The sequence below is a fragment of the Plecotus auritus genome (genome assembly GCF_963455305.1).
Source record: "Plecotus auritus genome assembly, chromosome: 12".
NCBI classification, from domain to species: Eukaryota; Metazoa; Chordata; class Mammalia; order Chiroptera; family Vespertilionidae; genus Plecotus; species Plecotus auritus.
Window position 1 is genome coordinate 15,003,712 of NC_137778.1, and position 12,949 is coordinate 15,016,660.

General features: G+C 52.1%; 1 protein-coding gene across 1 annotated transcript; it reads right to left on the reverse strand.

Annotated features, from left to right (window-relative positions):
• Window positions 1-506: 506 nt before the first annotated feature.
• Window positions 507-12,615, reverse strand: BATF3 (basic leucine zipper ATF-like transcription factor 3). Its single transcript, XM_080647720.1, has 3 exons — window positions 12,433-12,615; window positions 9,723-9,827; window positions 507-1,118 (listed from the first exon to the last, which is right to left on the reverse strand). Exons 1-3 carry the CDS (start codon window positions 12,508-12,510, stop codon window positions 933-935), a joined length of 369 nt encoding a protein of 122 aa, XP_080503846.1. The 5' UTR covers window positions 12,511-12,615; the 3' UTR covers window positions 507-932.
• Window positions 12,616-12,949: the final 334 nt, after the last annotated feature.

Below are 12,949 nucleotides of genomic sequence, written 5' to 3' on the forward strand. Positions count from 1 at the left end.
GCAGGGGTTAGCAGTGGAGTGGGTGGACAGCCGTGGCAGTAGGGATCAGAGCAGATCAGCAGTCAGGAAAGCTAAACGGGTCTAGCTGTGACCCAGCTGGGCTGGCAGGGAAGTCCCTTTGGCCTTTGCTCTGTAGCCCCCCAAAGTTGCCTTCCCATCCAGCTTGGATGAGGCTGCAGGGGAGATGACCAGGAGGGGGAAGCAAGGCCCATGAGCAGACAGCAGACACCTCTTCAGGAAGAGAAAGTATATTATGTCTCTAAATTCCAAGAACTTGCCCAGCCAGGGTGGCTCAGTGGTTGAGCTTCGACCCATGCACCAAGAGGTTGCTGGTTGGATTCCCCATCAGGGCACATGCTTGGGTTGTGGGCTGGTAGGGGGTGTGCATGCAAGAGGCAGCCAATCAATATTTCTTTCACTGATGTGTCTATCTCTTACCCTCTTTCTTCCCCTCTCTCTAAAATCAACAACAACAAAAAATTAAAAATAAATAAATAAATTCCAAGAACTTGGCAAAAAGAAAAACAATAACTATCTTTATTGCCCAATTCTAGAGAAAACGATTCTGCATAACGGCAGAACCTCGTAGCTGCCATAGTGGAAGTGAAGTGAGTCGTGAGGGTGGTCTCCCAACCTGGGTGACCTGGATCTGCTCAAGGCTCTGAGAGTCAGGTGCCTGTGGGCGTGGCCCAGAGCTCCGAGGCGGCGGCCTGGCAAGGTGCCTCCCCATCTAACATGGATCTGGCTGTGGGAGAGATGACCAAGACCCATGAGCCACAAAACAACCCGAGGAGATAGAACACGGCCTCTTCGGGAAGAGGAACTGGTGGAGGAGGCCCAGCCACAGGTCCCCTGGATGCGGAGGGAACCCCGCTCACAGGTGTGACAAGGACCAGGCTCCTCGCTGCGCTTCACCGGGGCAGGCAGCCGCTTCACCGGGGCAGGCAGCCGGCCACTGGGTCCGGCCGCAGCACCGGCACGAAGTTCATGGGGCACAGCAGCAGCGGGCACATCTTCTCATGCTCCTTCAGCGCCTCGCTCAGCTGCTTCAGCTCCTCCGTCAGCTTCCCGATCTCCCGCCGCAGCACTGTGTTTTCTTGCTCGAGGCACTCATATTCCTGGGGGAGAGGGAATGAGCAACTTCACTTCTTCCCCGTCCTCCTGGCAGATCTAACCCGCGCTGTGATGCTCATCTCCCTTCCACGAAAACCTCATTAACCTGCCCCCCTCTACCACTCGTGTTTGTGCACTTGCTTACTCTGTCTCCTCCCGCCAAGAGGAAAACATCAGGAGGGCAGGCCTTTGTCCAAAAAGCTCCAGGAGGTGTCATTTACAGAAAATGAAATACACCTATCTTATGTGTATAATTCAGTGAGTTTTGACAAATGTAAATAACTATGTGGATCAAGACAGAATGCTTTCATCACTCCGGAAAGTTCCCTAGTCCCCCTGTGAGCCTCCTCTTCCCACAACTGCTGATCTGTTTTCTAAAGGTCTCTGCTGGGCTCACTGCTATGGCCCCAGACCCTGGATCAGTGCCTCGAACATAACACGTGTTTGCTGAGAACTGAGTAAATGAACGAAAATACCCCTTGCTTTGGCTTTGCTCCAATACTCATGCGTTAATTTTCCTCTGCATCAGAGTTTACAGGGGCTTAGAACTAGAGGGGATCATAGAGACCCCTTAGCGGCTAAGGTCTCTTAAATAAGGTCTTTCTCAAACCCACACGATGTAGAAACCGTCCCTGTGTAATTCTAGCTCAGACGCCCAGCTTGTGCTGAGCATTCTCTCTTTCAAAGGACAGTCCTTGCCATTTCTGAGCTGTTCTAGGAGGAAGCTCCTCATTGCACTGATCCAAACTCTCTCCTTCAAACCCACCTATTGGGCTTGGTTCCACCTTATGGAACCACATAGAGTAAATGCAATACTTTTTCAACATCACAGTTCTTGAAATGTTAGGAGGCAGCCCCATACCACTTCCCTTTAGGTATTCTCTGAGCTCAACGGTCGCAGGTCCTTTGGGCTCCTTGGATTGTGGGACCCCAGGTCCCTTTGCCCTCTTGGATGCCATCCAACACATGCTCCCATTTGCCAGGCGCTCTGAGAGAGTATCATTCCCAACATGCAGTGCATGATTCCAGGGATGGCCTGACCATGCCGAGGGCAGATGGTGCAGGTGATCTGCACTGGGCTGGACCCAAGCCACAGCCACCCTGCTCTGGGGACTCCCCGCTGAGCATGCAGAGAAGTGCAAGCTTTGCCTGCATCTGCTGCTTCTTTGTCTATACTTTAAGGACGATTGATCTTTTGGAGCTTAAGGATGGGCCTCACACCCACCTCTACTGCATTTCACCCTGTTCCCTTGAGCATCTTCCAGCCCAGCAAATCCTTCAGAATCTTGATTGTGTCGGCCCCTGGATTAGTGAGACCACAAGCTTTAAGCTGTCCACGAGCTTGGTAAGCAGGCCAAGCAGGTCTTCCTTTCTTCCCTGCAAGGCATGAGTAAGTTCTGCAGTACTTGGCCAATGGCAGAGGCCCTCTCGAGGCTGACAACCTTAGGTAAGTCTTGCTGAAATGTTGTTTACCGTCATTTCTAGGTTGATTCACGCTATTGGGCTTTGTTGTGCCAGGCATACCATGTTTCCTGAGCAGAGGGCCCAACCTTACTATCTGTCACACCTTTTCTTTTACTAGTCATTTTTAAGAAATATCACTAAAAAAAACCATCTGATCTTACAGGCTGTTAAGGCACATGCAAATTCTCAACTCTGCCCCTGGACTGCCTTCCTCTTTTTCTCTGTGGGCCCAGTTCAAGACCACCACCTCCAGGAAGGCTTCCATGATCATAGCACCTAATGGAAACATCTACTATTATGCGTGTCTTATTCAGTCTTATATCATATTCAATCATACTTAAGTAAGGTCTCTCTCCAAAGATCAGAAATGTATATAACACCTGGGGCCTCTACTACCTTCTCCTGTACCCCACCTGACAGGCCCCAGTGCTCAGGGTCCCCTCAGCCCTCTGTCTCCCTCTCTCACCCCTTCCTTCCCTCCCTCCCCTATAGACATCTTCCTCCCTCTAAGAACAAGGGGCCCAGAGGGGCTGGTCTGCTCTGATCCCTACTGCCACTGCTGTCCTCTGCCTCCTGCCTTTCCTAGGCAGGCTCTCAGGATGGTCTGGAATACTCCGCAAGGCAGCAGGCCTCACCCCTTCTCCCCACAGGTTGTCCTGGGTCAGTCCGGCATCACTAGTACATTGGCCCTGTTCTGCCTTCAGCTCTCCTCCAACTCCTCATGCTCTCCTCTGGCCTCTGACAAGCTGCAGTCCCAGAGTCAGATTTCAGTCTACAAACACAGCGACCAAGCCCTCTGTGAGCAAGGGGAGGGTCTGGATGGGAGGATGGGAGGATGGGGGTGGGAGTCTAGGCATCCGGAAGCCTGCCTGCTGCAGAGGGGTGAGAGGCGCACACACACACACACACACACACACACACACACACACACACACCTGGAAATGCTCCTCACTTCCAAGTAAACAGAGAATAGATATGAATGGTTCTAACGAGCTAACGTTTAAACAGGATTCCAAAAAATAGGAAACTCTCCTCTTGTGGCAAATATTCCAAACTGACTTTCCATATTTACTGCATTTTGTGGCGAGACGCTGTGAGCGTCTGAGCTTTGTCTCTGGAAGCCACACGGCGTCGTGCTGCTTAAGGTACCACTGCTCTCCCCAAAACCCCAGTGCAGAAGGGCTCACAGTGCCCGCACAGGCACCCAGCAGGCCCCTCGCCTGCCTTCTCCGAGGGGACTTTCTCCTCTGAGATTTAAGTTTTACTCACAAATATGCTGAGGGACTTTTATCGAGCTGAGTGAATAAAAAAGAGAGAAGAAGTAAAAATCTTGTTCAGGTGAGACCAGTTCTACCAAAATAAAAGAAGGGGAGGAAGCAGAGGGGAGAGGATACTGAGAGGGAACACAGAGGAAAGAGTAAGACCCCTTTCACACCGAGAAGAAATTCCCTGGACTTCGCAGACATGAAAAATAATCAAGAACGTGAGACCCTTTGCTATTTCCAAAGAGATGCTCGGTTTAGCTCAACGACTGGTGTTGGAGGTGAATGAGTAAGTCCTTTGCCTCAGGAGGGTTTGAGATCACTGGGCTGCCTGCCTGGGTATCTGCCAGGACGTGGTCAAAAGGCCGAGACCTACAAATTAGAGGTGGTGAGGTCACTGCAAGTCCCAGTTCTGCTCAGAAATTGAGCTGTCGAGGGCTGTGATTCTCAAGGGGGACAATATGTCAGTCCCCAGGGACACCTAGAGTATCTGGAGACAGTTTGGGGGAGGCGTGCTACTGCATCTAGAGGTGGAGGCCAGGGATGCTGCTTAAGGTTCTACAGTGTACAGGACAGCCCCTCCCCCCCTCCCCCCGCCACACACACACACACACACACACACACACACACACCACAAGGAATTATCTGGCCCTAAGGCTGAGCAAGCCTGGTCTGGGCATCTAAGAGAGACTGACCGGGGGCTGTGGGGCTGTCTGGGGATATTCAGGGTCCAGGAGGCCTCTGAGGCAGAGGGAAGGATCAGGACTGGTAAAAAAGACAATGTGGGTACCAGGGACAAGAAGTGATAACTAAGGCAGGAAAGGACAGGAGGGAGAGGAAATGGCCATCAGGAGAACACAACCACACACAGACCCCATTTCCCAAGCAAGAAACTGAAACTCGGAGAGGCCTGGTGATTTTTCCAAGGTCATGTAGACCCCCGATTTCAAGGTCAACGGCAATGCTGATGCAATGACAGCAATTCAACCTTCACGTGGCCGGGCCTGGACTCAAATTTCCCCATGGTGGTTACCAGCAGAAAAGGGCTGTAAGCCCTCAGGATTTTACAACAAGTCTATTCCCAAACCTTAAACGGATCCTCTTCCCAGCAGAGACATGTGTCACCAGCAAGGGCTGTAAAATTTAGTGTCATCTTCAGTTTCTAAACCAAGTGGGGACTAATACGAAGCATTCTCTTAGAAAACGCAATTATCTGGAACAACTGTGGCAACACATACCACAACCATATTACTCAAGAAATGTGTCCGTTTGTGACATTTGGGCTCTGAAGGATGGCATCGCTGCCTTCCTTTTCTGACTCAAAAGTCTTTCTCAGTCTTACACCTTCCAGTGCCTGACTCCAACCAGTCTGACCCACTTCTTTTTTTTTTTTTTTAATATATTTTATTGATTTTAGAGAGGAAAGGAGAGGGAGAGAGAGAGAGAAACATCAATGATGAGAGAGAATCATTGATTGGCTGCCTCCTGCACGCCCCCTACTGGGGATCGAGCCCACAACCCGGGCATGTGCCCTTGGCCAGAATCGAACCTGGGAGCCCTCAGTCCGCAGGCTGATGCTCTATCCATTGAGCCAAACCAGCTAGTGCTCTTACCCACTTCTGAAAGGAGTGTCTTTCAGCCTCTGCCTTGGGGCGCTGGACTGTTCACTTAGTTCCTATTTGTGAATGTGGACTCAGGCGTGTGCCTAACGTCCAGAGATGAGTAGGGGTCGAAAGCCCCATGAGAGGTGTAAGTGCCTTGAAGGGATGCTTTGAAAAGCCACAGAGAGCACTGAGGTCCACAGATACACATGGGGAACTGCTTCTCATCACCGCAGTCCAACTTCCAGCAACCCTACCCTGAGGGGAAAACTCTCCCCTGGCTGCTTGGCCTGTCCTGGCTCTTTCCTGCCCCCGCCCCCCACCCTGCCCTCCTAGAGGAGGGCCGGCCTGGAAGGACAGTCCTCTGGCTTTGGCAATGGAGAACTGGGAGGGGAGGGAGGTGGCCGAGAGACTTAGATGAGCTGGGACTGGAGGAGGTGAGTGAGTGAGGTGGGCACAGGAAAAAGGTGGGAATTTTAAGCGTCTTGCTCTAAATATTCCCCTTCTGGGTATTCAAGAAAGGCAAATAAAGATGTTGAGTGACTCTGAGATGTTTAGCAGCGCTACCCAGAGTCTGGGATAGAGGCATCTATGGGACAGGGACTTTTCTCAAATCTCCGTAGGGAGTAGTGCGCAGCCACGGCTGTCAGATGGCTGCTTCCTGCCCCTGGGTATCTCCCAGTGAGCTGGCCCCTCCACACACTGTGTCCCCTCTCACTTTCCCATCCTACCTGTGGCCTGGGAGCCCCAGGGGGCCTGAGGGGCTTTCTGCCGTGGCTGACAGCACTATGCTAGGTGCTCCGCTCTCAACTCACCACATTTTTTTTTATCAGATGCCCTATCCCCAATATGAAGATTTTTTTCAAATATAGTCTATCTACAAAGAGAAACATGCAAATTGACCATCACTCCGCTACACCCACCAGCCAATCAGGAGGGAATATGCAAATTAGAAGGACAAAGATGGTGGCCGACCAGCTGCTCGAGGCTCTGAGTGGCTGGGCAGGGCAGGACACCTGCTATGAGAGGGAGGGCGGGGTGGGGGTGGGGGGGGCAAAGGGATCTATAGGTGTGGCACTCCGGCCGCAGCAAAGATGAAGACTGTAGACTCCAGAGTCTGCAGTGAAGACAAAGAAGGCAGACTCTGGCCGGAGCGAAGACCTGGGTCCCGGGTGCCAGAGGAAAACCGGTGCTGGAAGCCAAGGGAAGGAAGGCCTATTGCACGAATCTCTTCGTGCAACGGACCTCTAGTTTTTATTATATTTACTTTTTTTTTTTTTTTTTTACTACGTTGGCCATATAGAAAGAACATAGATCCCCAAAACTATGATGTGCTCCCTGGAAGGAGGCAAGGAATGAAGAAGGAGGGATTATTCAAGTGGGCCAGAGATGCCGCTCCTCCTCTTCTACTGAAGGATTGGATATTTCCATTTTCCTGAGCCCGCCACCAGCTCCCTCACACCCTCTTGTGACCAATGACATGGGTGTGGTTAGTGACAGCTGAAGGCCTCCAGCTTTGAGGTCTGTAGACGGATGGAGCCACTGTCCTGGCCTCCTGGATGCTGTGTTTCTCAACCAAACTGGACTCACTGAGGGGATCTGCAATGTGCACCGTTCTCATGATTCTTCTAGCTCCACAGAGGAAGGGGAGAAGGGAGTATCCTTCCATGGAAGGACCGGCTTTCAGATTGACCAGCCCCATTTCTGGAAAGCACACGTGGCAGAATCAGTCCTGTGTGTGAACAGCAGAACAGGCTAGGAATCCCGCAGAAGGGCCCTCCACCTGCGGTTCTAAGAGGGAGCATGTGGGAGTATGTGTGGCACCACCTCTAAGTTTCCCAGGCACCTGGTTCATTTGGTCATTGACTCAAACAGTGACAGAAATTGAGAGAGACCTGTCTTAACTCCGTAGTAAATTAGTTCTGTTGCTTTCTGTGATAGAATAACAGCCCCCCCCCCAAAGATATTTATAGCCACTCTTTGGAACCTGTGAATGTGTTACTTTAAGTGGCAACATGAATTTTGCAGATGTGATTAAGTCGAGACCTTAAAATGGGGAGATTAACCTGGATTATGCAGGTGGACCCAATTAATCACAAGGGTCTTTTTTAAGGAATCAGAAAAGGATATGTGACCATGGGAAAAGTGTCAGAGCAATGCAGCATAAGAGAGACTCCACTGGCCAGCTGGCTTTGGAAATGGAAAGAGACCACAAGCCAAGGGACACAGAAGCTTCTAGAAGCTGGAAAAAGCAAGGAAACGGATTCTTATCCAGAGCCTCCAGAAAGAACGCAGCCCTGTCGACACCTTGATTTTAGCCCTGTGAGATCCATTTCAGACACCTGACCTCCAAAACTGTCAGATAATAAATGTGTGTTGTTTTAAGCCACCAAGTTTGTTATAATTTGTTACAGCAGCCACAGGAAACTAATACACATTCCCCGGAAATTCCTGTGCTTCCCAAGGACAGGAATAAGACCTTACTCCTTCCTTTGCGGCCCAATGACAATGCCTTGCCCACAACAGTGCTTAATAAATATTTGTGAGGTGCATCTACTTGACCTTTCTCTATGAAAGATCTTGTTCAAGTCATTCAGTCACCTCTACACACATAATCGCTCAGGACATAAAACTGAGTGTCCTCTTGTGTTTTTTATATTAATGTACCTGCCTTGGACTAGAAGCTTCTTGAGGGAAAAGACCCGAGCTGTCCAACGGGCACGTGTTCTCACACAGGGCCATGCACTGTGATCCCCAGGTCCCCTCCAGGGGTTACTCGGTGACATGAAGCTACAATCAGGATAGCTTTAGGAGCAAGAGGGGAGGGAGAAAAGAGGCAGAGGGCGTTGCAGTTCTTCTGAGGAAAGGTTATGGAACTAATAAAAGCTGGGAAGGACCTTCCCTGACCCCAGTCTGAAGAGCCCAGAGCCCAGCCTTCCTACTGCCACGCTGTGAAGCTGTATCAGTGGGTCTCCTCTCCCTGGAGTACGCACATCCTAACTCGGTTCTCTCTCCATTGTTAAAAGGTTTTCAGAGATTGTCATTCCCCCCTCAAAACACCCCGGTCTCCTCTGCCGTCAATGCCCCCAGACTGGATTGCTGAGACAATCTGTGGCAAGAAAGCTTGGCAGGAGAGAGTTCAACTAAAATTGTAATTATTCACACCAACTCCGTGCAAAGACAAGAGCTTGGAAGGGGCCCCCATTCCTTGGATAGACTGTTGGATGCCTTTGAGGACAGTTCCTGACAGAAAGCAGTTCCCATGTCCTGGCGGTGAGATGATGTGGGGTTATGCACAGGGGTCGAGGAAAATGGAAGAGTTTAGGATAAATCCCAGGTTCCAGATTTGGGTGATGGGAAAGATGGTGAGCTCCATTAAGTCCAAATGGGAGACAGTAAGAATCGACTGTCTCAGGGTCAGTAGGCCCTCTATTATGACCATGCTGCTTGTGAGGAGCCTGCAGCAGACCCGTTGGGAAACTGTGGAGATGTGGGGTTATGGCTAAGAACAGAGGTCTTCCCCAGAGTGATTGATGCTGGGAAAACAGATTTATAGATTAAATTTTCCAGGGTGAGAGTCTGATCAACAACATTTAAGAAAACAGAGACAGAAAATCTAACAAAGAAATTGAGAGAAAAAGTGGTTAAGAGGGTCAGGAGAAGTAGAAGATGTGGTTTTTGTTTTGTTTTTTTGTTTTTTATTAGAAGCTAAAGACCTTGAAAAAGGTTTTTAAAAAGGGGAAGGTCAATGGTGTCAAATAGTCCAGCAAGGTCAAGGATGATGAGACTAGTGGTCTCAGCAGGAGCAGCTTCTATAGGAAGTGTGTGTGTGTGTGAGAGAGAGAGAGAGAGAGAGAGAGAGAGAGAGAGAGAGAGGGAGAGAATGTTGGGTGGGGAAGAGGGCAGAAACAAAATCAGAGAGAGGACTGGGCAATAAATGGGAACTGAGGCCATGGAGCCAGCATGTCTCTCTTTAAGAAGCAGAAAAGTGAGGGAAGGAAAGAAAAGGGCACTAGTTAAAAAGGGAATCGGGCTCAAAAGGGAGTCTGTGGTCTTTTTTGTTTTATAATGAAAGAAACTTGGGTGTGAGATGCAGCCAGTGGGTGAGGGGAAAATGAAGAGGCCAAAGAGCAAAGAACCAGAACACTGGGCTGGAAGCACAGAGCAGAATTAGACGTGCATGTGGCCAAATTGGTGTTGACCAGGACGTGACCTCAGGGCCACCGCCACAGGCAAGGGTCTCCATGGCCCTAGCGTGGCTCTGCTCCAACCTCAGCCTCACCTCATGGAGTTTGTCAGCCTTCTGGGTCTGCTTCTTCCGACTTCTCTGAGCAGCAACGCGGTTTTTCTCTCTCCTTCGGACCTTCCTGTCATCATCCTCAGGGCTCTGGGGGAAGACATGTGGTCAGGAGTGACGTGGAGGCCCCTCACCTCCCCGTCTGCCCTCTCTCCTCACGCAGCATGGCTCACTGCCTTCGCTGCCTCACCTGCAGCCACAGCAGTGCTTGTGGCTACATCAACAGGGTAGCAGTAGCCCCTTGTGAAGGAATACTCCGCAGGTGCTATGGCTGCGCTTAGATGCGAATCCCCACGACCACCCTGAGAAATGTGTGGTGTGCCCGCCGTTTAAAGGATGAGGAATTAGAAACTCGGAGAGGTTAAGGAACTTGGCTCCAGGTACCACAGCTAGTGAGTGGGTGAATGGGAAGTGGAACTCAGGTCTGTTGGACTCCACCAACGTTCATCAACCTCTACCCTGCAGGGCGTGTGCTGGGAAGAGCTGTGGTGTGGTGCCGCTCATCTGAGAATGGAAAAGACAGAAAGCATCCACTGTCTGCAACTTGCCGTGTGCCAGGCCTTACACCACCACACACAAACAGGGGCTTTTGATACTCCGCGCAGATCACGATTGCACTTACAATTCACTGCACCCACATACCTATACCAGCACACCAAATGGCCTTAAACACCACTGACAGCAGGCTCACGTGAACCATGCTCGAATGACATTCTGTTTCACAGGTCAGAGCAAATCAGAAAGCAAACTGATGATGTGTCTCGGAAGCCCTTAGCTGTATCTGAGATTTAACCAAACCTAGTCAAATCCTCCAAGAGTTTTCATGAAACAGGCAGGCAGAACAATGTAGCTACCACGGTAAAAAACACTTCATTCAGTTACAGAAAACACGGAGACGAGAGCAGCATTTGCTTTCAGGACCCTGTGAGAGGACACGGGGGGAGGGGGGGGGATGCTACCTTTAAAGAGTTCAAAAGTCAAGAGGTTAGTGGGATACAAACACAGGAAAGCTACTCAATCATCCATGTGAATTGAAAGCAAATTCTAATAATATAAAGTAATGAATGTGTTCAGTGATCATTTTATTTGGCCTTGTATTCCAAATAGAGACGCATACCATCTCCCCAAGTAATGGGGATAAAGAATTTTTAGCATATGCAAGAATAAAGGAAAAGAATAAAAATACACACACACACACACACACACACACACACACACACATATATATATATGGCATAATAAGTAGAAGAGGTCTGGGGCTTAAGGAGACAGACACAAGGTGTTAAAATGTAGTTCTTTTGAGGCAAATAAGTCTTGGTACATAAAACCAGAACACCACAGGGGGGGAATGTGGTGTAGAGGACAGAACTTTCGCTTTAGAAATGCACAGCTTCTGGGTGTTTTTTTTTTCTCCTACTGTCAATATGGTCTTGGGGACCCTATTCTCTGAATTTTCGGTTTTCTCGTTTATTGTAAGTGTGATTCATTCGGTTCTTTCAGTAGGGTTAACTGAGTCCCTGCCATGTGCCAGGCATTGTCCCAGGCCCTGGAGACACACGCCCAGAACTGCAGCTTGAGGCCGGCATGAGATAAAACAAGATTTTATCTTACAGCTCCCAGCTCACAGTATGCCCGCAACAACCTGTGCTGAGGTTGCTGCTATTTTGTATCCACTCAGCGAGTCCCCTATAGTGCTTGTCACCAAATCATGCCTCTTTGTTCTTCAGAATCCGAAAGTCATAGGGCGCAATGAAGCTGGCTGCAGCCTGCCCTCCAGAAACCCACACTCTAAACTGGATTATCAGCTACCCTACGGTCACACCTGACGGCCCAGAAGAAACATTTATCAAGGCAGAAAGCGGGGAGCGGAGCGTGGATAAATTCCTGTATGAGTAACCACATCTCAGCGAGTCCTCACAGAAATCATTAGAGGCTGAAATTATTATACGTACTCATATTGCAGGTGGGGAAAAGCGCAGACCGAGGAGGTTAATAAAATTGCCGATGGCTGTTCAGCCTGCGTGGCAAAGCCAGGATCAAACTCAGACCTGTGCGGCGGCTCTCTAGCATCATCCAATGACACTATTTGCCAACACCGAGGTGACAGGTGGGGTGTGAGGGGGGCATAGCGATGAAAAGACTCAGTCCTACGGCAGCTGATGGAAAGTCTCCCACTGCCGTCCCCACAGGCAGCCTGGTCTCAGGTGTCTGAGGACGCAGTTGTCCATGTTGCGGGACAGCGCGGAGGGGGTTCCACCAGCGCTGGGGGGTGGAGCCGCCCGCCCTCTGCAGGCCCCCCGCCCCGCGCCCCTGGGCTGACCGGTCCGAGTTCCCCATTCTGGCGGCAGCCGGCAGCCGGGGAAGGGTAGATGTCGGGGAGCGCCTGGGCACGAGCTGCCCCTTCGAGCTGAATTTCCCCTCTCCGCGTCCTGGCCCCACTCGGAGCTCCCGGAGAGGGCCACGCGCGGCACCGGAGTAGCACGGCCCCCACGTGCGGGGGAATGTGGACCGTGCGCCTTCCAGGCAGGCGTGTGCGCCGCGGGTCCTTGCACGCGCCCCTGGACAACCCTCGCACCCCAGTGCCCCACGCCCCCAGCCGGCGGTCAGCACCCCGGAACCCCCGCACCACCTCCTCGCGCCTCCCCGCGCCCGACGCCCGCCTCCCTGCCGTCCTCCCCAGCCTCTGGCTCACTACCTGCGGCTGCGACTGGTTCCCGGGCGCCGCGACGTTCCTCTGCGGGACGCTGCCGGCGGCCGGGAGCCCCTGCGACATGCCGGGCGCTCGTCGGCCCAGCCGCGCAGCCTTGCGGAGGAGCGGCCGCGCGGCCCGCCGCGCCCTGCACGCGGGGCGCTGCCTACCGGCGCTCTCCCGCCCCCCGCATCCCCGCCGGCACCTGCCGGCCCCCGCTCCGCCCCGCCCCTCGGGCTTCCCGCTCGCCCCGCTCTAGCAGCTTCTGCGCGCCGCCCGGGCTTCCCCACCCCCGTCCCAGCCGCGGTCCTTCCCGTCCCCGAGTTTGCCCGCCCCCTCCGGCTCCCATCCCGCCTCGTTTCCTCCTCTGGGGCCGCACCTCGGGGTCCCAAATCCCACCCCTGTCGCGGCTTTCCGCCGCCCCTCCCCTCCCCCGCGCTTCGTGGAAGTCACGTGGTGGTCCCGAAACCCCGAGGGAAGGCGAAGCCCACCCACAGGAGACGGCGCCGGGGCGGGTGGGGGC

Bases quoted from the DNA above. Each gene is read 5' to 3' on its own strand.
- BATF3 (XM_080647720.1), bottom strand. From the start codon at position 12,510: ATGTCGCAGGGGCTCCCGGCCGCCGGCAGCGTCCCGCAGAGGAACGTC. The intron at 9,828-12,432 runs GTAGTGAGCCAG...GTCTTCCCCCAG, and splicing joins GGAACCAGTCGCAGCCGCAG to AGCCCTGAGGATGATGACAG. The intron at 1,119-9,722 runs GTGAGGCTGAGG...CCTCTCCCCCAG, and splicing joins AGGCTGACAAACTCCATGAG to GAATATGAGTGCCTCGAGCA.